General features: G+C 34.2%; 2 protein-coding genes and 1 non-coding gene across 3 annotated transcripts; 2 read left to right on the top strand and 1 right to left on the bottom strand.

The window, feature by feature from the left end:
- The first annotated feature begins 5,150 nt into the window (after positions 1-5,150).
- LOC127126602 (protein REBELOTE) lies at positions 5,151-13,081 on the top strand. The gene is made up of 12 exons (XM_051055555.1): positions 5,151-5,370; positions 5,451-5,626; positions 6,190-6,247; positions 6,340-6,434; positions 7,365-7,433; positions 9,208-9,723; positions 10,294-10,578; positions 10,748-11,077; positions 11,234-11,440; positions 12,153-12,242; positions 12,326-12,418; positions 12,535-13,081. Exons 1-12 carry the CDS (start codon positions 5,262-5,264, stop codon positions 12,736-12,738), a joined length of 2,232 nt encoding a protein of 743 aa, XP_050911512.1. The 5' UTR covers positions 5,151-5,261; the 3' UTR covers positions 12,739-13,081.
- Positions 13,082-17,979: 4,898 nt separating this feature from the next.
- Positions 17,980-21,291, bottom strand: LOC127126591 (uncharacterized). The gene is made up of 2 exons (XM_051055547.1): positions 21,123-21,291; positions 17,980-18,906 (listed from the first exon to the last, which is right to left on the bottom strand). Exons 1-2 carry the CDS (start codon positions 21,193-21,195, stop codon positions 18,227-18,229), a joined length of 753 nt encoding a protein of 250 aa, XP_050911504.1. The 5' UTR covers positions 21,196-21,291; the 3' UTR covers positions 17,980-18,226.
- A 66-nt stretch (positions 21,292-21,357) lies between these two features.
- TRNAP-AGG (transfer RNA proline (anticodon AGG)) lies at positions 21,358-21,429 on the top strand. Its single transcript has one exon. It is a non-coding gene; the product is annotated as a tRNA-Pro (tRNA).
- Positions 21,430-23,873: the final 2,444 nt, after the last annotated feature.

The following is a 23,873-nucleotide window of genomic DNA, read 5'->3' as shown; positions in this document are numbered from 1 at the left end:
GTCCATAGTGGTTTCAGGTTGAAGGATGGTATACACCATTATCACCATGAGAATAACTTATGACACTTTGTATAACATTCTATATAGTATTCTCATAGCGGGTCAATCCAGTATAAATATTACTCTTAATATTCATACCTATGTTTAAGACTTGATAACTCCTTATCCATGATCCATGAGATGTGATCATCAGTCTATATACATAATAGTATTAATGCTTTAATGTTATCCCACTTCATAATAAAGCTCGACTACGGATACTTTAAGAATAATATCCTTATGTTTAGTGTGATCTCATGATTAAGTCATACTTGATACATTAAACGGACTATCTATTCTAGGGACTTTATTAAACAAACATAATAAAGAAAAAGCCTTTTATTATTAATAAATAATTCGATACAAGTACCAAAAGTATTGGCTTCTAGGGCTTACACCAACAGTGCATACGTGAATTGTTATGGTGTGGCAATTGAATATGTCGCTATGACGAGATGTTAAGTGTTGAGAATGAGTATGAAATATGAGAATGTTGTGACTATGAATAAATTTGAGTGATATTTATTGTATTGTTGCATGTTTAAAATAAAATTTTGTTGAGATGAGTTACTAGCATGCTTGTGTTGCACTATTGATTGATAATGTGAATTTTGTGGTTTTGGTGTGATGTATTCCAGATAAGGGGTTACTTGAGTTGCCAGTGCATTATGTTAAGATTAGAGAAGGGTCTTAACGTATTGATTTGATGTGTATGAGTATGCATCATTGAGTTGTGTCAAGAGACATGTATGCTAATTTAAAGAGGAGACTAATGGCTTATCCCAAGATAAGAGAGGGGGCTCATGGATTAAGAGAGGGGACCCGGTTCCTAAGTGAACCATTATTGAGTTGGTACCACATGCATATGCATAAAGTTGCATAATCGAGTTGCATTTTATGATGAGTTATATGAATAATTATTGAGTTGTGATTGATTGATGAGTTGGGTGTGAGATTGTGATGAGATATACTATGAATGGGATTGCGTAGAGAATATTGTGTTATTATCTTATCTTACAGTATATGCCTCTTATTATTGGATGTGATTTCTCAGCTTTTCTGTTTGAATGTTGCCTTTACACGGACATCGTGCAGATACCCAAGAGTAGAGTCGCTGCTGTGAGTAGAAGCTTGTTTCTTTTAATGTCTTTATTTTAGTTTGAGTTATGCTTTGGTATGTAACACTAGGGGATATATTTCTTTGTTTTATGTTGAGATTTTTGAGAGACAATGTATGCTCACGTACTTTATGTTTTTGGTGTGATAAACATTTAGAGAAGACTTACGAGTCAATGCTTTTGAATTATGATATGAGATTTAAATTGGTGTGTTTTCATTGAGTATTTTCGTTGTGATAATGCCCTAAGTGAAGGTGAACATGCGATGACAAGTGTCACATGTTTATTTAAATTAAGTGTTACATGATCAGGAGGTGTATTTTGAGATATGTAACATCCTATTGTGTGAATATTGTGAAAAATATCTGATTTAATTATAATTATGCGTTGGGGAAATATAGTGTTACATTCAGCCCTCTTGAAGCGTAAAAAAATAAAAATAAAAGTGAGGATAATGGTATAAGTATATGGGATAAAATTTCCAAATTTTGATTTTTCAAATTATTTAATGAGAGGTTCACAAAATCTTTTCCAAAAAAGGTAGATTTGACAATTTTACCTAACACCCAATTCTTTATAATGGACACCCCCTATTAGTAGCGCTTTTACCATAATACCCTTGCACTTAAAAATTACAACATTAATATTCATATTGTCATTTTTCGGAAATTTTAAAAAAAACTTTGATTTTTATAGTATTTTTTGAAGTCGATACCAAATATTTAAAGTAAGCGGTTTTTACATTAAATTTATGCATTTATACCGCTAATTTAATATTTATACCAGATTTTTAGCAAAAAAATATGTTTTTTTAGTGAAATTTTCATAATGCCCGTAAAATCCAAAATTTTACATGCATATTTACTTGCATTTTCTTTAAAATGTGGTATCCTACACGCATTTTTATGGGCATTTTTGAAATTTATGGTAAAAATGCCTACATGCTTATCGATAATTTCAAAAATGTCAGTAAAAAATATAAAGGATACCGCATTTTTCAAAAATGCCGGAAAATACATGGTGATTTCCGAATTTTTAAAAAAACTGGTAGTTCATTTTTTTTGCTGTAGTGAGGACTAGAGAAAAAGACAATAAGATTGGTTCTATATTGACCGATAAAGCATAGAGAGTAGCTGCAAAGTGCTCTTGTGGAGGCGACAAAGATGACGGAGAACAGTTGCACCGTAGGGCGAGTAGAGTACCCCCCCCCCCCCCCCCACACACACACACCGATTCTCATTGTAGGAGGATAAAGTCATCTCGATTACCCTGTACACTGTAGCGTATAAGTGGTATAATTGGGCGGGTTAGAGATCTTGATGCCGAGCCATACATTATCGGTGTAGATGATGTATATGTTTCTCCTTAATATGATATTGAGGTTCCTCCCCAAGATAATATGAAGATTCCTCCTTAAGATGATACAAAGGTTCATGTTCTAGATGACACGAAGGTGACAACTTATGTTGATACAAGTTCGTCTACACACACATAGATGAATGGTTCTATGGAGGGCCCAATGACCCTACCTTGCTCATTGGGTATGATGATCATGTGGAATTTAGATTATGACAAAGAGAGATATACATATTTTATTTTAAGTTTTTTATATTTATTACTGATTAATTGAAAGTAACTGATAATTTATACTTTTATTATTACTGTAGCACTCCATTGAAGGTGACATACCCATGAGGCAAAGTTGAAGAAATTATTTGATGTGCATATGCTAGATGAGATCATGGAAATTGTTGTTAGTGTTTGTCTGCTTTCGTTGGTGGATTATTCCCTCACCATGCTTGACACCCCACTGTTGTCCACTTTTGTTGAGAGATGGCATAAGGAGACATCCTTTTTTCATCTTCCATTTGGTGATATGATGATTACCATGAATGATATCTCAAACCTCTTTCATCTCGCTTGTAGGTTACTTCTTCAATGCTTCTGTCATTAACTAGGAGTTCGCATGTATTATGGCTGGGCAGTTCTTGGGGTTTACACCGATGATGATCTTGAAAAAGTTATAGGCAAACAGGGGTGCTCACTTTCGTCTCTCTTGGCTCTAGGATATGTATAAGACACTAGTGCAACAATATATGTATGAGGCGACTGCTAGGGTATACATGTTGCATCTTACAGGATGTACTATCTTAATGGATAAGTCTTATATATACATCGATGTCAAATACATATCTCTATAAATTTGAGCATCTCGACTAAGCATGAGGGTGTGTTGTTTTGACGATATTATATACTGTCCTCAGAGAGGTGATTGTCTTTGAGATGAGATATTTTTTTTGATTATATGAGTCTATTTTAGGTATGAATATTTATTATATTTTATTTATTTAGTTCTTATTTATCAAAGACATTTTGTATATGTAATTTCTTCTCCCTGTGCAGTGTTGGATATACCAGTATTCCCATCCATTGTGACAGACGTGATAGTGGTCATATTACTGATGGATTCCATAAGCCACCAGATGAATGGCTAGACATTATCATCCAGGAGGTCTTCAAGAGTACAAGCAGAGGATCGATGCGCCGACTATAGATGATGTCATATTGACACTGCCTTTTTTTGGGTTATTTGTGATAGGAGAATTTTGTGGCTAGATATTTACCTAAGAGGTGTCTGCACTGGTTTGGGTATGTTCAGGGTATCCCTATACCAATTCCTATTGTGCCATATGAGGGAATTGATAGATGGTTTGGAGCTATAATATTATGAATAATGCCCGTGCTATTAGAGATAATGCAGTGGTAGTGTCTTTTCATAGATAATGTTTGAATGGTTATTTAAAGTGGTACTTTAGAGTAGCCCACCCTTACATCATCCCACATGTTTAATCTGCATGTGATATTGGATCTTCTCAAGATAAAGGACCTTCAAATGACGTGCCATTATCTCCACCGCCTCCATTTGATATGACTAACTAGCAACAGATGCAAATGATATCACTTCTTTCAGATAACCTCAAGGGGTTGGTAAACCAGATGATGAATTTATATCAGGTTGTCTGAGATAACACACATTGTTCATGGTGTACCAAAGTAGATTTTATAGTTTGTTCATTTTTTATTGTTGTTGACATTATTTTGTTTTGTAACCAATTATTTGTATATTGTTGACTTTTTAACTTAACATTTTATTAGATGAAAGTTAGCATTACATTAATGCATAATGAACATAACTGCTTAACGTGAACATTGCTTAACATAACTTAAACAATACTGGATGATTCATGACGCCTCAACATCTTGATAATATCATCGATAAATCTCACAAATGTCACATCTCCTCGATTAAACCCTTTGTTTTGTATTGGTGATATGCGTTTCACATAACTTTTAAGTCTTCATCCGTCTTCATCTCAAAGTTACTGAACATAATCTTCCCTTCATTATCAATCGAAGGCGAACAATACTCGATCTTAACCACCTTTTTTTAGCCGGTGTCATATAAGATATTATTCAGTTTGGATTTCAGAACAACAAGAAATGTGTCATCTGCGAGCCTAAAATCAACAGGAGGTTTCACACCATTGAAGTACACAAATGCGAGATACCAAAATTGATAATATGTTCTTGTTAAAAATATATGATGCATATTTATACAAGTTTTAAATCATTATGAATCACATAAAAATGTCTGTGCAATCACAAACCTACAAAAGTGTCCGTAAAATATCAACAGTTGAAAATTAACACTACCAAAATTTTTAGAAGTTTAGAAAAAAGTTTTGGCATACAAGATTTATTTTAAAAACTAAGAACTTTCGCACACTGATTTCTTTATGCATACTAGATTTTTTTTGCGTCCGAGAAAATTTTCTAACACGTGATTAATGTAAAAAATAAGAGAAATATTTTATGGGATGCCAAATATCAGTTTAGGGGTCCTAGTAGATTATAATCCAAAGCCTAATCCAGGTTTTTTTTAACAGGCCCAAAAATAAAAACTTTTTTTTTGATTTTTTTCTTAAAACCCTAAAACCCTAAAATAAACAAAATCCCAGCACTTCCTCTTTGGCATTTTCGCTCGCTCAGAAGTTGAATCTTATTCCATCTTGTAATAATTTCCCCATTCCTCAAAACTACAGAATGGGGAAGTTAGGGAAGAAAGCACGAAAATTTGCCAAAAAAAATCTACAATCAGTTTTGAAGAACCAAAGAAAGTTAAAATCCAAATTCAAAAGAAAAGCTTCAAAAGGTATTATTCTTATTACAAATGTAAATTATGTATCCTTTTTCTTCTGAATCGATTTAAATTCTCGTTGTTGATTGTAACAGGTGATAGTCACGATGTTGAAGAAATTCAAGAGACTGATGCTGTTACAAACCCTTCAAACAAAACTGTTGTTGTTGAAGAGATTCTAGATATTTCACTTGATTCTGTGTTCAGTGATAATGAAAGTGAGGTGCCTGGTGAGGGTGAGGGTTCAGATAGTGATGGATATCTTTCAGAGGTTTGAATTTTAATTCAGGGATAATTGTTTTTTAAAAGTTTAGTACTTGTTGGGACTAAACTTGGAAATCTTGAGTTGTATAGGGACTAAAAATACGTGTAACCCTTTAATTTTTTTTGCTAAAAATGTATTGTTAATGTTAATTTTAGGCTTGCGCCTTACACGATGCTCGCCCCCGCTCCGCTCCGCCCCGTTTTTTTGCTTGCTTTTGCGGGGTGGACCTTAATGGGACGTGCATGCCCATGCCACCTCTAATTTTGGGTAAATTGTCATTTTGGCGGGCAATATTGCTATAGATGCCAGACTAACCAAAATCAGAAAAACATCATCTAATGTGTTTTTCATTAGTTAGTTAAGTCTTTGAATGTGTATTCAGTTAGAAAGTTTGGTCCATCAAATTACTCACAAAAGATACACTTTATGATGTTTCTGTAAGTTTGATATATTTAGGGACTATAGGGACGCTAACTCACATTTAGCGACCAAAATGTGTTTACTCTTTAATTTTTCACTAGGTTTAGGTGTTCTATATTCAGTATATTGATTTTTGAGTATTTGAACAGGACTCAAGCTGTTCACACGTTATTGGAAGTGATGATGAAAATGAAAATTCTATTGAGAGTAAGGACATTTGAAGCTTTCCGGTTTAAATTAAATTGCAACATCCTCTTGTTGCATGTGTTTTATTAGATTTTGATGCAAGGCTTTTTCAGATGGCAACAGTGGTAGTTCGTTATCGGTCCAAAACAAGGAAATTTTTGGAGAACTTTTGAAGAAAGAAAAGAGGTTGAACAAATTGAAAGAAAAGGTGGGGTTTCTTTGTATCCTATGTTTTCTTGGTTGCTTTCCAGGAAAATTGTATTTTTTATTATTTAAATTTTTTTTTCGGCTTAACGTAGAGATTTTTTTTTCCTTTCTTCGTACTTTCATTGGGATGTATACCATTTTACTTGACAATATTTCTTCTGAACAATTATCCCATACTAGAATGGAAAGTACAGCTTAAAGGAGGATGAAAAGTCGTCCAAATCAGTAAAGGATGAACGACAGTAAACAAGTCTAATAAAACCACAGGATGTTGTCCTGGATAAAGTAATATGTGCCATCTTGTTTAAATTATACCAGTAAATTTATGCAATTTTTTGCGTACTTGTCCAGTTCAACTGGTTAGTAGATCTTGACCTCAAACTCTTTCTATAGTGAAATGCCGGCCAATCAAATTACCAAGAATTAAGCATTCACCGGGGAAATAGAAATTTCGGTTATTACTATAGTCTATTTTCAATGAATTTAGGTGAAAGTTTCATGCAGCGTCATATGTACTTATTCTTCGGTCCGGGCGTTGTCTTGAAAGCATCCAAAGGTGTAACTATAGAGAGAATCATCCCAACTTGGTTAATGCTGTAAACCCTATAATCATTTGCTGCATCACGGAAAGTTCGTGTGTTAGCAGGCTTCCAATTAGGAACACAACTATGAATGCATACATGCATCAGTAATTCAAATTTTCAACTTAATTATATAGTAAAAATATCAAATCACCATAAGAAAGTGTTATGCTTGTAAACTTGTATCAAACTAGCTAAAAAACAAGAGTTTCATAAGTTGTTAAAGTGTTAAAAATTAAAACTATGCCACAAAACAAGAGCTGAATGAATTTTCTAATGAATGAAGTATTGATTTTGTTTTTGCCATTCAATGTTTCTTTAACTAGTATCTGACTTCTTGAAATCTACAGTTTCCAGGGTTTTCTAAATTTCTGGAAAGTTATGATGTAAGCACTGGACAGGATACAGACGAAGAAACTGTGAGTATTTTGATGACTTATTTAATAAGGGCATGCAGATTTACATGTTGAAATTCCTGGTGAATAATTCATTGACATCTTCTAATGGTTCACATTAGAATTGCATTTATACATTTTCTAATGGAATTCCTAGTCATTAAGCAATACTTTAGTCACATAAAATGTACTTCCTATTAGAAGATGCACTGATGCACTAAAATGTGTGTTAGTGTCGCACTGGCAAACTCTGCTTATGATAGTTAGTATTTGGATAATTTTCTCTTGATAGATCCTATAACTATATAACCCTTCCATCCAATTTTAAAAGATGCACTTCCCTCCCCAAAGAATTGAAATGTTCTACACTTTAAGCCAATTTTTTATTGTGAAAGACCTATGAAGTCACCATTAGATTTTACTTATACAGCCTTCAATGTTAGACCGTACAGCCAAATAGGTAGAAAGAAATGAAGTTTTAAACATCATATTATCTATTCTAAAACTTCACAAGAAACTTCATTTCATCTTTTAATGTTTTACAATTTACAATAGGTACTATTTTTAGCTTCTTAGAAATACTCTAAACAACATTTTTTGAGTTATTGCTTTTTTATTGTTGAAAATTTTACATTTTAAACACACTAGTTATTTAAAAGAGCATTTAAATAAAAACCTAACTGACAGCGTAAATATATCCGCAGCTCTCTTTTTCTTGATTTATGATGATTGGTGTTTGGATGATTCTCTCGTGCTTAAACTATATAACTCTTCTCTGTAATTTTGAAAGACGCACTTCCCTCCCCAATTAATTGATATTTGCTAACTTTAGCCCATTTTTTATCATGAAAAAGGTATGAATGAGTCCCACAATAATATTTTACTTCTACAACCTTCAATGTTAGACTCTATGTATAAGGTAGAACTAAAAATAAAGCTTTAAAAACCATAGTATCTATTCTAGAACTTCACAAAAAACTTCATTTCATCTTTTAATGTTCCACAATTAGAATAGGTGTTACAAAATAGTTGCAAAATGTGTTGAGAATTACGAGTCACAAAGGGATTAAAGATCCATATCAAGCTTTTTTACAATAAAAGGAATCAAAGAGGAGATGAGCTTAATTTTTAACATAGACGGAGGACTGTGTACTTTAATCATCTCTTAGGGGAGATAGTGTAGTTTACTTAATATTTTTTTTAAATCTACCTTGTTGAAATCCAATCGGCTTGGTACTTTTGTTTTATGGTTTGGATTGTTGCATTTCAATATTTTTCTCTTTTTAGGCTTATTTGTTGACTAGGACAAAATAACCATAGATGGAGTAAGGGTTTGTTTGGTTGACTAGATAAAACAAATAGAATAGGATGAAACATCATGTAGTTATCTCATAAGTTCACTGTTTGAATGTGATTTATATCCCATTATACCTTTATTTTGTTCATCTCAAAGACATAATAGGATGAAGATGATAAAATAGTTATTTGAAGCAACACATATTTGTGTTTTTCTATTTTCCTTTCTGTAATCCAGTAGTTGGCGCTTTCTTATGTGGATTATTAGGGATCATATCAGCTTACTTTGATTATTAGTCATATTACTCTTGAAGTTTGTTTGTGTTTCTACCTCCACTTGCATCAATCCACTGGCAGACTCACTCATCACCCTTCTCTCTCTACCACTAGCTTATGTATTTGATTTACAACCATCACCTTGAAATTGAGGGCTTAAGAGTATATGCATATGTATCTGCATTGCAGTTAATTATTGTGTAGTAACAGAATATGCTGAATCCAGGGTTCAGATGACGAAATATTGGATACAGTGAATGATGACAATGCAAGTGCTCGGGTGGGTAAAATGTTGACAAGTACATCTGTTGATTCATTGTGTAAACTGGTCAAAGAACAACGTAGTCTACCAGCCCTCACTTGCCTCGTAAATGCTTATAGGGCGGCATGCCATAGTGATTCTGAAATAACCAGTGTCAGTGATAGCGTCTTATCCAACGGCATTCAGACAAGTGAAACTTTCTGCACAATATTAATGTTCATGCTGCATGAGGCTGATACTATGTTTAGGATGTTGCTGGGAATATCAAGCTCGAGTTCAAAGAAGGAAGCTGTTTTGGAAATAAAGAATACAGCTAAATGGTTATCTCTTAGACCACTTATTAAGTCATACTTAAGGAGTACCATGTTTCTCTTGAACCAGATCACCGACTCCAAGATATTAGTCTTCTCAATTTGTCAACTCAGAGCTTCAATAATCTTTCTTGCCGCATTTCCATCTTTACTGCACAAGCTTCTCAAGGTATTCTTTGATTTCACAGTAGTAAAATATACTTGAAATTCATCATATGCTGTGTATGACAGATGACATGGTGTAAGAGAGAAAATTTCTCATATTTTGATTTTCCTTACTAATAGTAGTAGCTTGGATTTCAAGTATTACGTATTTTCTGTTAGCTACTCATTGCTGGTATGAAGTATCTTCCATTTTGAAATTAGATTCTAAATTATATGCATTAATTTCCAGCCTTGCAGTAATCAGAAATTATCGGTTATTTGTTTTTTTTAATTAAAAATTGTTATTTCCATAGTCAAATTAAGAATTGCAATTCTTATTTGGAGAGAAATCAATGTTTCTCTATTTTGATCAACATGTTTTTGTCTTAGTAGTTATAGCAGGTATTCTTAATTTATGATTATTGTTTAATGTCCACCTGAGATCTCATGCTTTTCATGCCCCTTCCGGCCAAAATGTGTAAATGTCACTATCAATTTTGTGCCATGTATCCCCTTCTGGCCAAAATGTGTAAATGTCACTGTCAATCTTGTGCCATGTAAACTATTCCTTACCTTGCACTCTGATTCGTTACAGATTTGTGTTGATCTCTGGGCAACAGGTGATAGATCTCTGTCATCACACTCTTTTCTTATCATCCGTGATATAGCATCTGTGTGTGGCTCTAATTGGTTAGACATCTGCTTTGTCAAAACATATAAGGCCTTCATCGGTCGCTCTCCATCTGAACATACACATTTTTTAAGGAACTCCTTTGTGGAGCTATGTTGTTTAGATGTGCAGAAGTCTTCAAATAAAGCAAATATATGCATAAGGCGTCTAGGTGAGATATTACTGAAGGGGTGGCTAGTGAAAAAGAAGGTACGCTTTAAACAATTTTACCATTTATTGCCATTTTTTGTTTGTTTATGGTTAATGTGCGGTCTTTTAGAGAATTATATAGCATGTTCAAGTATCTAGAATCTAGAGTATTTCTGTATTATTTTATTGAAAAATGTTTTCTGATTTTTCCCTTTTATCTTATGAGCAGGAGGTGGTTAAGAAAATTTGTAGTTGGCAGTACATCAATTGTATTGATCTCTGGGTTTCATTTATATCAGAAAACATACATGACTATGATCTTCAGCCATTGCTGTATATGATTGCTCAAATTATAAATGGAGTTGTTCTCCTCTTTCCCGGGCCTAGATATTTGCCGCTGAGACTCAGATGTATCAAATGGCTTAATAGTCTTGCTGGTTCTAGTGGGGTTTTCATCCCCGTTACATCGTTAGTGCTGGATTTTCTAGAATACAATATTACCAAGGATGGTGGGAAACCGGGCAAAGTGTTTGAATTTCAACCTTTGTCTACGATAAAGGTAAGATGAAAATGTCAGGGCATATTTTTTCTATTATGAATTATCGATTATTTCTAGAATTTTCATTTATCGAATATCTCTTGGCTTATTGATCCACAATACATTCGGATTACCTTGTTTCCTCTACTGTTTTAATTGACACTTACATTTTTGCAGCTTCCAAAGCATTGGTTAAAATCACGGGGGTTTCAAGAAGAGTGTGTCACATCTACCATTGAACTCCTTTCAGAGCATTTTGCACAATGGAGCTACCATGTATCTTTTCCTGAACTGGCAACAGCTCCACTTGTCTTCCTTAAAAAGATAGTTGAGAGGACCTCTAGTGAGAGTTTCAGACGAGTTATCAAGCGTTTCATTGACCAGGTACAACTATACTTTTTGTATGATTAGCACCCAATAGCAATGTTTTTTTGTGGTATGATTAGCACCCAATAGCAATGTTTTTTTTTGTGGTATGATTAGCACTCAATAGCAATGTTTTTTTTGTATGATTAGCACCCAATAGCAATGTTTTTTTTTTGTATGATTAGCACCCAATAGCAATGTTTTTTTTGGTATGATTAGCACCCTGTAGTGCCATCTTTTTGGTACATTCCTTACACTATAGTGATGTAAAATGTCGTATATCGCGTGCTTTTGGTTTGTGGCTCAAAGCGGTTATTCTAAATCTATTGGAAAACCTAGAAATGCCCTCAAATGTTAGTGCTACAGGCTTAGAGTATTTTAAGGGTGGCAAAAACATGTTTTTGTCCCAACTCTTTGTAATCAACAGTTAAGAAAATACAAAAACAGAAATTAAGAGAATTCAATTAAGAATTCCCTCATCATTTTCATGGGAACATAAAAATTCTAACATATACCAACCATTTTGTGATTTTCTCGGAAGCTCTCCAGCAATGAGTGTGCACTACTATTAAGTAATATGTAGTTTTTTTAATTCTTAATAGCTACATGAGACATAACCATTCAATAGTCAATATCACCCAAACAAAAATTTCTTTTTTGAAGCAAACGAATGAATAAGTGATGTGTTACCCAACTCTTCTGTTTTTTTTCTTCCTTGTGGGAAATTTAGGTGGAGTTGAATGTTGACTTTGTGCAAAGGAAAAGAGACGACGTGCCATTCTCACCGAAGGATCAGCAGTCTGTCGAATTGTTTCTTCAGGTAAATCTCAGTTTTCTTCCCTTCCTCAGTCATGGTTCCAGTCATTGCTGTAACTTGACTTGTTTGTCGGTTTGTTTTGACAGGCTGAGAAACGTAGCGGTAATAATTCTTTTACTCAATACTACAAAAGCATCATTCGCAAGGCTGCTTCTAGGAAAACACTCTCAAATAAGAAGGTATGAATGCCTTTATTTCTTGCTATTTCCCCCCGTTGTGAATGCCACGATAGACTAAGCATTCACAAAATCCACCCTGATCCTAAAAATTTGTTTCTGCATGATCTATGCTGCAGTCTCTGGGCAAAGGAAAGAAGAGGAAAATGCAGCGTCCAAATGGCGTTGTTGTTGATGGCAACCCCGCCGACTCTGGAAAGAAGAAGAAAATGCAGCATCCAAAGGGTGTTGTTGATGGCAACACAGCTGATTCTCAAAAGAAGAAAATGCAGCATCCAAATGGTGTTATTGATGGCAACCCTACTGTTTCTTTAAAGAATTAATGCGTCTTGGTTTCATGACTCTGTTACTCGGGTTGAAGAAAATAGCTGTTACTTTCTTGTACACTTTGTTGTACCTTTAGGTTTTGAACTTTAGCGGCATTGAAAATGAATTTTGTTTCGTTCATTGGACTGATGAGCATCGATTTTGAAATATTCATTCTTGAGTTTAAGTTAGTTCTTAGGTTTCAAAGGAAATGTAATGCAAGAGATTATAATTTTGCAACCTTTTAGCGATACCAAATATTCTGTGGTCGTGGATACTGATCACCAGTGCAAGGAATGTTTGGCAAAATGTTTGCTTTCACCGTGGTAAAAGATTAAATGCAAAATCCTGTTTTATTGATTTTTGAAACTTACTTCGTTTTGGTAAGTATTTTATACTATTATTTGATATTGCTAAAATATATGCAATAAACCCAAAATCATACTGATGATAAATTTCATCATTTGAATTTACTTCTAATTCTAAATTATTTTAAATATATACAATATTCTAGTAAGTTATGTTATGTTTGTTAGGTGTAGTATCTAGTATGTAGACATGACATCATTCTCCATTTTCTTTCATCATGGCAAATTATTAAGGAAGTAGGCGACTTATATGAGGAAAGCGACGTCACATTTAGTAAATGACGTTCGATCTAGGAAATGGGTGACTAGTAGGAGCTATGGATGAGATGGCATATCCCTGCCTTCACGTTGTCTTCCGTGGATCATTTACAAGTATATTAATATACAGCTTTTCAAGCAATATGACTTATAAAGAGTGAAGTTATTTAGTTTCACTTTTCTTTGCATTGAATCAATCGGACGAAGGATCTTCTTGTGGGAACCTATCATTTGCATTGCCCTTTTAAACATTTGTATTTCTCATCAGTATGATTTTTGGTTTAACATACTAATGAGAAATACAAATGTGTTTGTTAGAGGAAGGTGTGTAAGGTTCTCCCCTACTATGATCAATAAGTTCCTAGGAAGAGGAACAGAAGGTGTTGTTGAATTAGAGGCCACAGACAATGAAGTATGTAGGAAAATCACTGTTGGATAGGTTAAGGAGTGGCCAAGCAAAAAGCATCTCTTTGTTGGCAAATTAACGGTAAAATATGCTATCTTGCATAAGATAGGGTCAGTCAACTGGGTACCAACAAACCACATATCAACAATCTCTAATGCTCTTGGAAGGATAATATATGCTATTGGAACCAAGCTTAATTTTTGATTATGGAAGGTTCATGTTTGAACAAATTGTTAGACATGCTTCCACAAATGCAGTGAAGTTGTCAATTGCCTTTCCCTCAATAATTTGTGGGATAATTCTAAGCCACCAACCTGGTATTTTGAGCACAAGTGATATCCCTAGTAGAAGAAAACATCCATTGTCAGTTCATTACAAGTTATTTGAAGGCAGTCATGTCAATGACATTGTCATGACATCTGCGATGAAGAAGCCAGCCTCTCAAGATGGCCTGATTACTGAACTGAAAGAGACCTGTAAGGAATTGGAGACTGGGATAAGGGTGGCTAAGGCTAGGAAAGAGGATTTAGAGGTTCTAATTAATAGCTTGGAGCAAAGAGATATGGATAATATTGGTGAAGCCAAGGAAACAGATGCCCACACCTCAAGTGAGAGGTCTGATTCTCAAGACAAATCTAGTGGCAATTCTGGATCTGAAGGTGAAGAAGATGCTAGCTCCTCTGGCTGAGTTGTGATGATGTTTTGGGTGCATTAATGGTTGCTGTTTGATGTTTGTAGTTTTTTTTTGGCAGTCTTGTTTGATGCCATGATGTAATTTTTGGGCTCTTTGTGAGTTCTCTGGATTTCTGTTTATCTCAGCTCATGTAGCTGTGTATAATTATGGTTTTGTAACACCTGGCATTTTGTTTTAACATTTTATATGTTATAACATTCTATGTGACATTCTTTGCTGGACTAATTGACATTTATTTTGTCTAATTGGTCTCTTTGGTCTATTTTGAATAAAAAAAGGGAGAAGTTAATATGTGGAAAGCTGCAGTTAATATGTGGAGAGCTGCAGTTAATATGTGATGAAGTAGCTAGGCTAAACAGATGACAACTGATGTTGAACAGAATAATGTTCTGTGTTGTACAGGTGATGTTGAAGGAGATGTCAGAGGGTGATTCTGAATGTTACAGGTGTTGTTGTTGTTGAAGGAGATGTCTGTGTTGAACAGACTTAGGGGGAGAAGAAGCACTTATGTGTTTATTGTGTGTTTATTACTAGTTGCTATTATAGCTAGTAATTGTATGGTTATTTCTTCTGCTACTGCTTAACTGCTGATATGTTTTTTCTTGTGAACAAATGGACTGATATATGTTTTAGCCAAAATTTGCCAAAAGGGGAGTTTGTCGGTTCTTGTGCTGGCAACAATTTTGGTAAAACCTAGAGTGTTCACAAGTTGTCACATGTGTTGTCTTGACATAAGATAACATGTACCTGTTGGATGTTTAAAATGTGATTATGCAGGATTTTACTGAGATGTCAGACCCGATGTCATGACATTTGTATACAGAACATTCAGTCTGAATGTTATGTATTATTGATTGCGTTTTTAATGCTAATCTGTGTGTGATTGATAAGATGATGGAACACGCTATCAATCAGTAATTACAACGAGATTAACTTATTTTTCAAAGAGATATAATCAACTGTCATGAGAAGATATGAATGGAAAGTAGTTTTAGGGTTTTATGATGTCCAAGCCCAGCCAAATGCTTCTATAAAAAGGACATGGAAAACCTGATTTGAAACACAAGAAATAACGAACGAAATATTGAGAGAGAATAAGGGTTTAAGTCTTGTGTGGTCGTGTGAATTGTAAGTCATTCAATTCATCCATATATGATTGAATTGGTCCGATTTTTGAGTTGTAATTTGTCACTCTAAGCTTTTAAGCATGAGTGTGTGTTTACTTGATTGAAGCTTTTAAGTAAGATCAAGTATGTGTCTTTGAAGAGTGTCTTCTTTTCATTGTAATTCTTGTTTTATATCACTGTTGTGGTTGAGGGGGAGTGAGTAGGATCTCATATCTAAGAGTTCTTAGGTAGAAGCCACACGGGTAGAGATTAGGTGAAAAGAATGTAACTTGAAGTTGTTTACTGAGAGTCTTTGAACTGATTCTGTTTAGTGGATTTCCTTCCTGGCTTGGTAGCCCCTAGACGTAGGTGAGTTTGCACCGAACTGGGTTAACTTTGTGTCTCTTGCATTACTGTTCTTTATCTTTTATCCTGTTTGTATTGTTCAGATATTAGTGTCGTGACATTACCTTCGACATCTCATATCTGATACCAGAATTTCACGAGTGCACCCATGCCAACAAATCGACGTTCCTTTTGAGTAGGGCGACCAACTCCTCTTCTTCAGATTCAGATAAAGAGGTGTCCAAATTGGTGATTTGGTGGTCCAATGGCCCACTTTGGACCTCTTTCAGATTTTCTTTTGGAGTTAGGGTTCTAGCTTGTTACATTTGTATCACGTGCATCTAGATGAGGGGCGACGCCCAAGGCGACGAGCTCCCTTCTCATTTCTAAGTTATTCTGCTAGCATTCCAGGGTGGTCTCCTGAACCCCTCACCCCCCAAACTGAACCAACTTGCTCATCAGGTAACGAGTATTTAAGACTCAAATGAAGGGCGGACAAGACCTCATCTAGTAAGTTAATGTCAGGTCTTCGAAGGATGACATTGTAAGGAGACAAAGTGTCCACCACGAGATGCTTTACTTCAATCGTCTTGGTACTTTCCTCTGAGCTGAACATTGTTTCGAGCGTTACGTGACCCTTTACATGTACCTCTTTTCCTGGAAGGCTAACCAGAGAACCTTAAAATGCTCTAATGTTGTATGGGTTGAGTCGGAACCTTTGGAAAACACTCTTAAATAAGACATATGTTGAGTTACCAGGGTCGATCAACACATGCTTCACATCCCAATTATCATATTGCACCAGGAGGACCATGAAGTCATTATTGTAGGGAAGAACACCAACGACGTCTTCATTTAAGAAGGTGATTCTTGGTTCTCACTTTCTCCCTAGGATTTTGGTAATGTTGGTAGGTACGTTGTTTGTGTTAAAACCTGTCATACATACTCTATTCGGGAGGAGCTAAATTCTCCCCCACCAGCAAAACCCCCAACGATGGTGTTGACAATGATCTTTGAGCTTTGCTTAAACATCCTCGTAAGAAGATGGTGAAAGCAATGATGGGTACCGATGGGCGTGGTTAGGTTAGTTTTTACCGAATCCAACGGTAGACACCAATTGTACTTGCTAAAAGTATAATACGTGATAACCCTTAATGATTAAGAGTTATGAGAGACTTTAGGGTTTATTGTAGGGTTTAGAGCTAGCTCACGTAAGGAGGTGAGGAACTCTGTGTATCTAGTATTTGTAAGAATATGAGATTATCCTTCTCCACTTCAAAGTTGAGGTATTTATAGTTATACTGGACCTATATCCTAGGTCCCTTGGGAATAACAACCACTTTTGAAAGGATATGAGAGTGGACAGTCAATCCTCTATTATTCAGGAGAGCATGATTAACTTTCATGTGACTTCTTCCACATCGTTGTGGACTATGGACATGTCACTTCCCTAATTTCCCACATAAGGTGGGTTATCAAGAAAATAGAATGGTTATTTGATGAAAGGGGTGTCACATCTAATAACTTAAGAAATATGCGAGTTATTTGAGGAAATGGACACTCAATCTAAGAAATATGCGAGTTATTTGAGGAAAGGGACGTTCGATCTAAAAAATAGGCGATCGGGAAGTAGTTGTAGACGTCATATTTTTTGTCTTTATATCACCCCTTACCATTTACAAATATAACAATATATTTATCATTAAAATAAAAATAAAATAGTGTTAATCAATGAGATTAAAAATAAATTAGTATGGTCAAATATATCTTATTGTAATCAGAGATCCTCTAATCAAATTCCGTCATCATCAAAATTCAGCCTCAAATACATATGTGGAAAAAAATTTAGACAGTGAAAATAATTATTTTCATTTCTTGTTTCCAAATCCAACTGGGAAAATATTATTCATTTAACATATATTCCATTTTAATTATAAAAATATTACACTTCATATCTAATTCTCTTTTTTTTTATCGTCCAAAACTTAATAGAATAGAGTAAAATCAACAAAATTATTTTAGCTAATTAGATAAACCTACACTATGTTTACATAACAAAACATTATTTAAAATCATAGTAGTAACAAAAGCCATTTTGTAAAATTAAGCTAATGCAAAACATCCATACACATCAATCATTGTTTTGTCAAAGAAAAGTACATAGAAATCATTATAATTTTTGAAGGACTATAGAAAAATCCCTATAATTGAAGTTGCAAAAAACCATACAAAACTTTATTAATAAAACCTAAACAACTCATTCTATCATCAGAACAAAATGTATAAAATCTCAAGTCAAAAATTCAACGTTCAGCAGCATTTTTCAAATCACAAGTTCTTGAAAGCAGAGTCATGAGTTTCCTTCTGTGGTGTGAGTCTAGCCAGAAGTGCCTTATTGTGACAGTGTTCTGAGTCCACAAAATAGAAATTCCCATTAGCCTTAAATGTCACATAAGGCCTATTGGTATCTGCTGGACGAATATCCGAAAACTTGATAGTCTTTGGGATATGTGTTGCCAGCCATGACAACATCTCCACCTCGAAGCTGTCTGAACCGGGTTGCCAGCGGAGTTTGTGAATGTAAGGGCTGACGAACCAGTGAAGGATGGCGGTAGTTGAAGCACTGAAGAATATCACAGATGATGCCACTGCACCCTTTAGGATGACATTACTGTCGGGGGATGTCATGAAGGTTATGACTGGACCGAGAGATACCGAGAGGCAGCAAGTTGAGAGGGACAGAAGTTTTACTTTTTTTATGGTACTTGAGATTGGGCCATAGTAGAAAATTCCGGTTTCCTTGTCTCCTTCCTCAGATTGTCTTCCACTGGCAGGTCCAATGCTAATCTTGTCTTCCTCAGTTGGTGCAGCTTTAGATAACCATCTTATTTGAGAAGCAGCAAGTTGGGAAGAAGTCTTATATGTTGGTATCACATTGTTCTGTGTTTTGAATATTGAATTAGCACTGATTGGCTGGCCGCATGTGGAGGACCTAAAACACTGGTACACTGAACCATAAAACAAATTTAAGCAAATAAAAACATTAACAATCATATTGTTTGCAATAAATAAAAAACTAAAGAAAAAAGCTTTGACATTGTTGGCATTTTCAGAAACAACACCCAAAACAGAGCTCTATATAAATTCAATTCAGGAAGATAATCTTTTCAGTTTTGATGAATTAGAATCTTAAGTTCAAAAGATATGACAAGATCCAAACTCAATTACTAAATAGAAAAAGAACAACAATTAAAAAGAAGAGAATGGTGAACTAGCAATGAAAAATTTCAGAATACGTGATACGGGATAAGAACACTTCATATATGCGCAAGAAGCATTAAAAACACTACGTGAGTGATAATCTTAACACAAGCATAACCCCAACATTTTAACTCTAGATCATGAGTTTGAAAAGATGTTTATAGATGTAGCTACTGACAACATATACATCATAATTTGAAGTTATATGGTGAATTTACTGTCTATTGATGATGGGTCTACGTTATAGTTTAAGGACTATTAGCATTTGGAATTAACCAAAACATTATGAACCATGGCTTAGAAGCAAATCAAACCAGGACCCGTAATTCAATTTACTCAGTTCCATAACATCCCGTCGTTCAAGTTTTATTAAGCCAGAAATTAAACTCGACTTGGGCGATGAACACCACTCTGAATCATTGAACTGAAATAGATAAATTGAAACTTTAACATATTACATATACAAATTTTGAATCAAAAGAGTTTTTTTTTTTTTTTTTGAAATAAAAAAAGAGTAAGATATTATTATTAAGGTTTGGTCACTGACAGAATACATCTGTTTCAACCAGTAATTTTAATAGAAGACTGCAAAAAGTCGCAGAATCATAACTAATATGAAAGTGAAACAACTTGTTTTCGCTTTTTTTTTTGTACAAAACTTTGAAAGCAGAAAACAATCTACACGTTCTGTAAATAAAACTCCTTCACAAACAAAAATTTGTGTTCCATTTCTCTTTTTAAGCTTAATTTATAAAACATCACATTGTTTGGACTTCCTTTTCTATTTTCAAAGTTTTACTTTATTGTACAAGAAACAGTAACAGACCCTATAAGTTTACATCGCTGCTTCCATTCCATTAAAGCTTAAGCTTATAATGTGCTAAAAAATTGGCATGAACAGAAAGAAAAAAAAATACACTACTAGAAATCTCAGAATCAAGACATTACCATCATATCAACTAAGTAAAGCACAGCAGGAAGCACACATTGACAGAACATGATAATCACTAGTAAGCATTCACCTAAAGAAGTAAAAATTCTGAGTTGTTTCCCATACTGATTATTTTAGAAGATAGGAGACTGACTTTTAGCAACAAAAGGGTTACACATCAAGTCAAAAAAATCCAGAGTCATGGCATTACAATCATACATGTCTTCACACCAGCCACGATGCCAAAGATCGCAGTACATACGAGACAAATTTGTTGGAGCTTAAGTTATGCCGAAACTAAAACATCTTTCTGATTGTCATTACATTTCAATTGATACTATGATCTGATTGAAGTCCTTCTTAATCGGCCTAGCTGTTTGTCATCTTATTTTCAAAACTGGTTAAGTTGAAAAATTATGGAATCAGGGAGAAAATTATAGCAGTGATTGTCTATAAAAAAGCTCACGTTTTAGGCAGTTTTTTTCCCTTAAGTTTTGTTTGGGATAAGATTATGTTTTTGACTTTCTTATGGTACTGCTTTTCAAAAGAGTTGCAATATCAGGCTTTCATAGCCATTGGGAAAGAAACATTTTACTATACTTTCTTCTCATTGTTCACCGAAGGACTTCTCATAAGCACTTACAAATAAGTTATTTCTATTACAAAAGGTAAAATCAAATCAAATCATTTTCTTGTAAATTATAAGCCGTTTTCAAAGCTATCTAGACTGAACTTATGAAAATAAGCTGAAAACAGCTTATGAACATGCCATTACCTGTTATAAAAGTTTTTCGTAACAGTCTCACAAGGGCTTTTATATTAATAGATAAGCTAAAATAAGTCAATCCAAACATGCCAAAACTCACAAACAATACCCGAAGCATCAATAACAGTTTCATCAAGGGATATAAAACTAACATGAGATGCTAGAACAATAACAGTTTCATCAAATCGGAAGCGTCAATAAAAATTGAAAAACCCTAAAAAAAAGAAAAACCCTAGTTTGGTGGGTTTTGCAAAAAGAGAGAGAACCTGAAGGAGTGTTTGTTGATAACGAAGAAAAGCGATTGCGAGACTGTGATCGGAGCAAGTGAATGAAACTCATTGCATCAAACTCTGAATCTCACTCTCTTTCTCTCTTTGTGTGTGTAATGTAATAATCAAACCAAGTATCGTATAGTACAGTGATTCGATTCAACTCAACTTAACTAACACGGGTTTTGTATTGTTTTAATTACTCAATATTCAGATTCTTAAACATCAAAAAGGGCATTTGGTCTAGTGGTATGATTCTCGCTTAGGGTGCGAGAGGTCCCGAGTTCAATTCTCGGAATGCCCCTGTTTTTATGTTTTTTAAAAAGTTATATTCTCTTAAAGTAGAAAGGGTATTCTTTCATAGTCAAGTTATGTAGCACATATTTACTCTTGTTTTGTGTTACAGAAACACACATGTTTTTATAAATGATTATATACACCTGTATCTCCCTTCTTTAATTATATATGCAACGATCTCTTCTTAATATTTTCTTTTCTTTTTACCAAAATTTTCTTTTTTACTTTTAAAATTTTAACAACTTTTAAACTATTTTTTTTTGTTGGCAATGCAAATAATTGTTTGATTAATTAACATATTAAAATGTACATAATTTAGACATTATATATATATATATATATATATATATATATATATATATATATATATATATATATATATATATATATATATATATATATATATATATATATATATATATATATTGATGTATATATATTGATGTAATGATGTTGATCTCTGATACAATGACGCAATTGTAGATTTGCAAGGTTATCACTTTAAGATCCAAGTCAATTATAAAGTCTAAGATGAGTGAAGTGAAATTATGAGATCAGAAAAGTGTATCTTAAGTCTCACATGTGTAGATTATATAGGTTGGATAATTATGATTGGGAGTTACATTTTTAGGTTGAATATTTGGATCTTATTCGTATTGGGTCTTTCATCAGTCAAAAACAGTTGCCCCTAAGGTTTGCCGAGTGTTATATCAGTCGGTAAGTATTCTAGATTTGAGATCAGTATCTTGATATGGGAAGGCCATGAGACTATGGCAAGGTTAGTTGGGAACAAGCACATTGAATGTATTTCCCATTGTTGAGATGATTCGTCGATTTTTCAAGCACATGGTCTTAGGGTCGCAAGTTAGGGTGTGACACTCTTCTATAGGGCATTCAAGTGCACTTGAGTTTGCTTATGTTTCCAATGTGAAATCTTACTGTTGATTTTTAACTTCATGTTTCCCTTTTGATCTGACTCGCTGCTCGGTTCCACTATATAAGGGTTCCTTGGTTCTTTGGGTGAACCTCGCCCTTCTTGAAAGTCAACTTCTCCTTTTGTAAAAGCAATTCCCTTTATTTCCAAAAGCCTCTGATTGAGCATTTGTCTTCTTTGAAACATGGTTTTTCCAATTTGAATTTAACCTTTACCTTTGTTGTCAGCTTCCATTGTCTTAAAGTATCATTCTTACCTTGAGCTTGTTTTTTGTATCTCGTCTTTATTTTTGCTATGACTCATATAAATGATCATCCTGTAAACCTGTATAGTGATTCAAGGAATATTGGTTTCTCTTATTTAGTTAGAATATAAGCATATACTAATTCAAACTCCAACTTTTCAGTTAATAGCTGTCATACGGTGAACTGGACTTTTTTGTGGTTTTAATCGCAATGTCGCGGTTAGCAAGAGTCGCCACCGACTTTTCTTTTATCCAATAAGGAAAGGTGGAAAAGAACAGGAAAGACCTTAATTTAGATTTTGGGTTCGGGAGGTACATTATACAAAGGGAAGGTGTTAGCACCCTTTGTATCCATGGTTATCCATGGGCTCTTAATTGCTCGATCACTTATATTATTTTTGTCTAAAAAAGTGTTTGTGAATTGTTTGGAAAATTGTTTTGAAAAGAGAATTTAACTTCGTAATGATTCTTGTATGAATGTATACAAAGTGGTTATCCCGTTTTAGTTTTGAAAATTGTTTAGAAAAATATAACTCGGTAATGATTCTAGTATGAATGTATACCAAGTGGTGATTTTCTAAAGGCATTTTGAAAGGTGTGAGGTGCAAAAAAAATGTTTTAAGTTGTGAGCCAGCAATTAAGAGTTATACCGACCCAAGGTCTTTACGGGCATTTCCTATCCTTATGAGGGTAAAACTGTCCTTATTATTGAGAAATAAGTAGTTTTATCCTTTGGATGTAAAAGGGTCATCGTAGGGTCATCGATTGGTCATTGAAGGCAACAGTTATGAGGATACCTTAGCATTCGAAGGGACTATCATCATTTAACCGTAGGCAACATCGGAGGGTCATCGAGGGACAAAGTTGTATATTCGAAGGCAACATCCGAGGGACTATAATTTATTTTATGATGATTTAACCGAAGGGTCTTTGCTAAGGGTATCCCCACGTTCGCGGGACATGACCGTAATATCGTAATCGTAAGGCAACAAAGAGAGGTCCAAGATCACTTATTCAAAGGCAAAGTTTTACAATTAATTATATAATTAGGATGAAACTCCACATTAAAATTATTAAAAATAATATATTAAAAAATTAATACATTAGAAATTAATACATTAAAAAATTAATTTAGGGTGAAACTCCACAAGGGTATCCCACAAATAAAGTGGAATACCTAGCCAATAACCTTTTCCTGGGATATGTGAACCTTTACGAAACTCAAAAAAAAGAAACATGTCAGAACACCAAATCAGGGTGCAATCGAAGATTA

Source organism: Lathyrus oleraceus, chromosome 1, assembly GCF_024323335.1.
Source record: "Lathyrus oleraceus cultivar Zhongwan6 chromosome 1, CAAS_Psat_ZW6_1.0, whole genome shotgun sequence".
Lineage (NCBI taxonomy): Eukaryota > Viridiplantae > Streptophyta > Magnoliopsida > Fabales > Fabaceae > Lathyrus > Lathyrus oleraceus.
Note: the sequence above shows the minus strand (reverse complement) of the source record. Positions and strands in the feature narration are given on the sequence as shown.

What these genes read in the sequence shown, in the direction of transcription:
- LOC127126602 (XM_051055555.1), top strand. Translation starts at nt 5,262, where the DNA reads ATGGGGAAGTTAGGGAAGAAAGCACGAAAATTTGCCAAAAAAAATCTA. An exon ending in AAATGAAAATTCTATTGAGA is followed by an intron (nt 6,248 to 6,339) that starts GTAAGGACATTT and finishes AGGCTTTTTCAG; the next exon opens with ATGGCAACAGTGGTAGTTCG. An exon ending in CTGTCGAATTGTTTCTTCAG is followed by an intron (nt 12,243 to 12,325) that starts GTAAATCTCAGT and finishes TTGTTTTGACAG; the next exon opens with GCTGAGAAACGTAGCGGTAA.
- LOC127126591 (XM_051055547.1), bottom strand. Translation starts at nt 21,195, where the DNA reads ATGAGTTTCATTCACTTGCTCCGATCACAGTCTCGCAATCGCTTTTCT. An exon ending in ATCAACAAACACTCCTTCAG is followed by an intron (nt 18,907 to 21,122) that starts GTTCTCTCTCTT and finishes TTTATGGTTCAG; the next exon opens with TGTACCAGTGTTTTAGGTCC.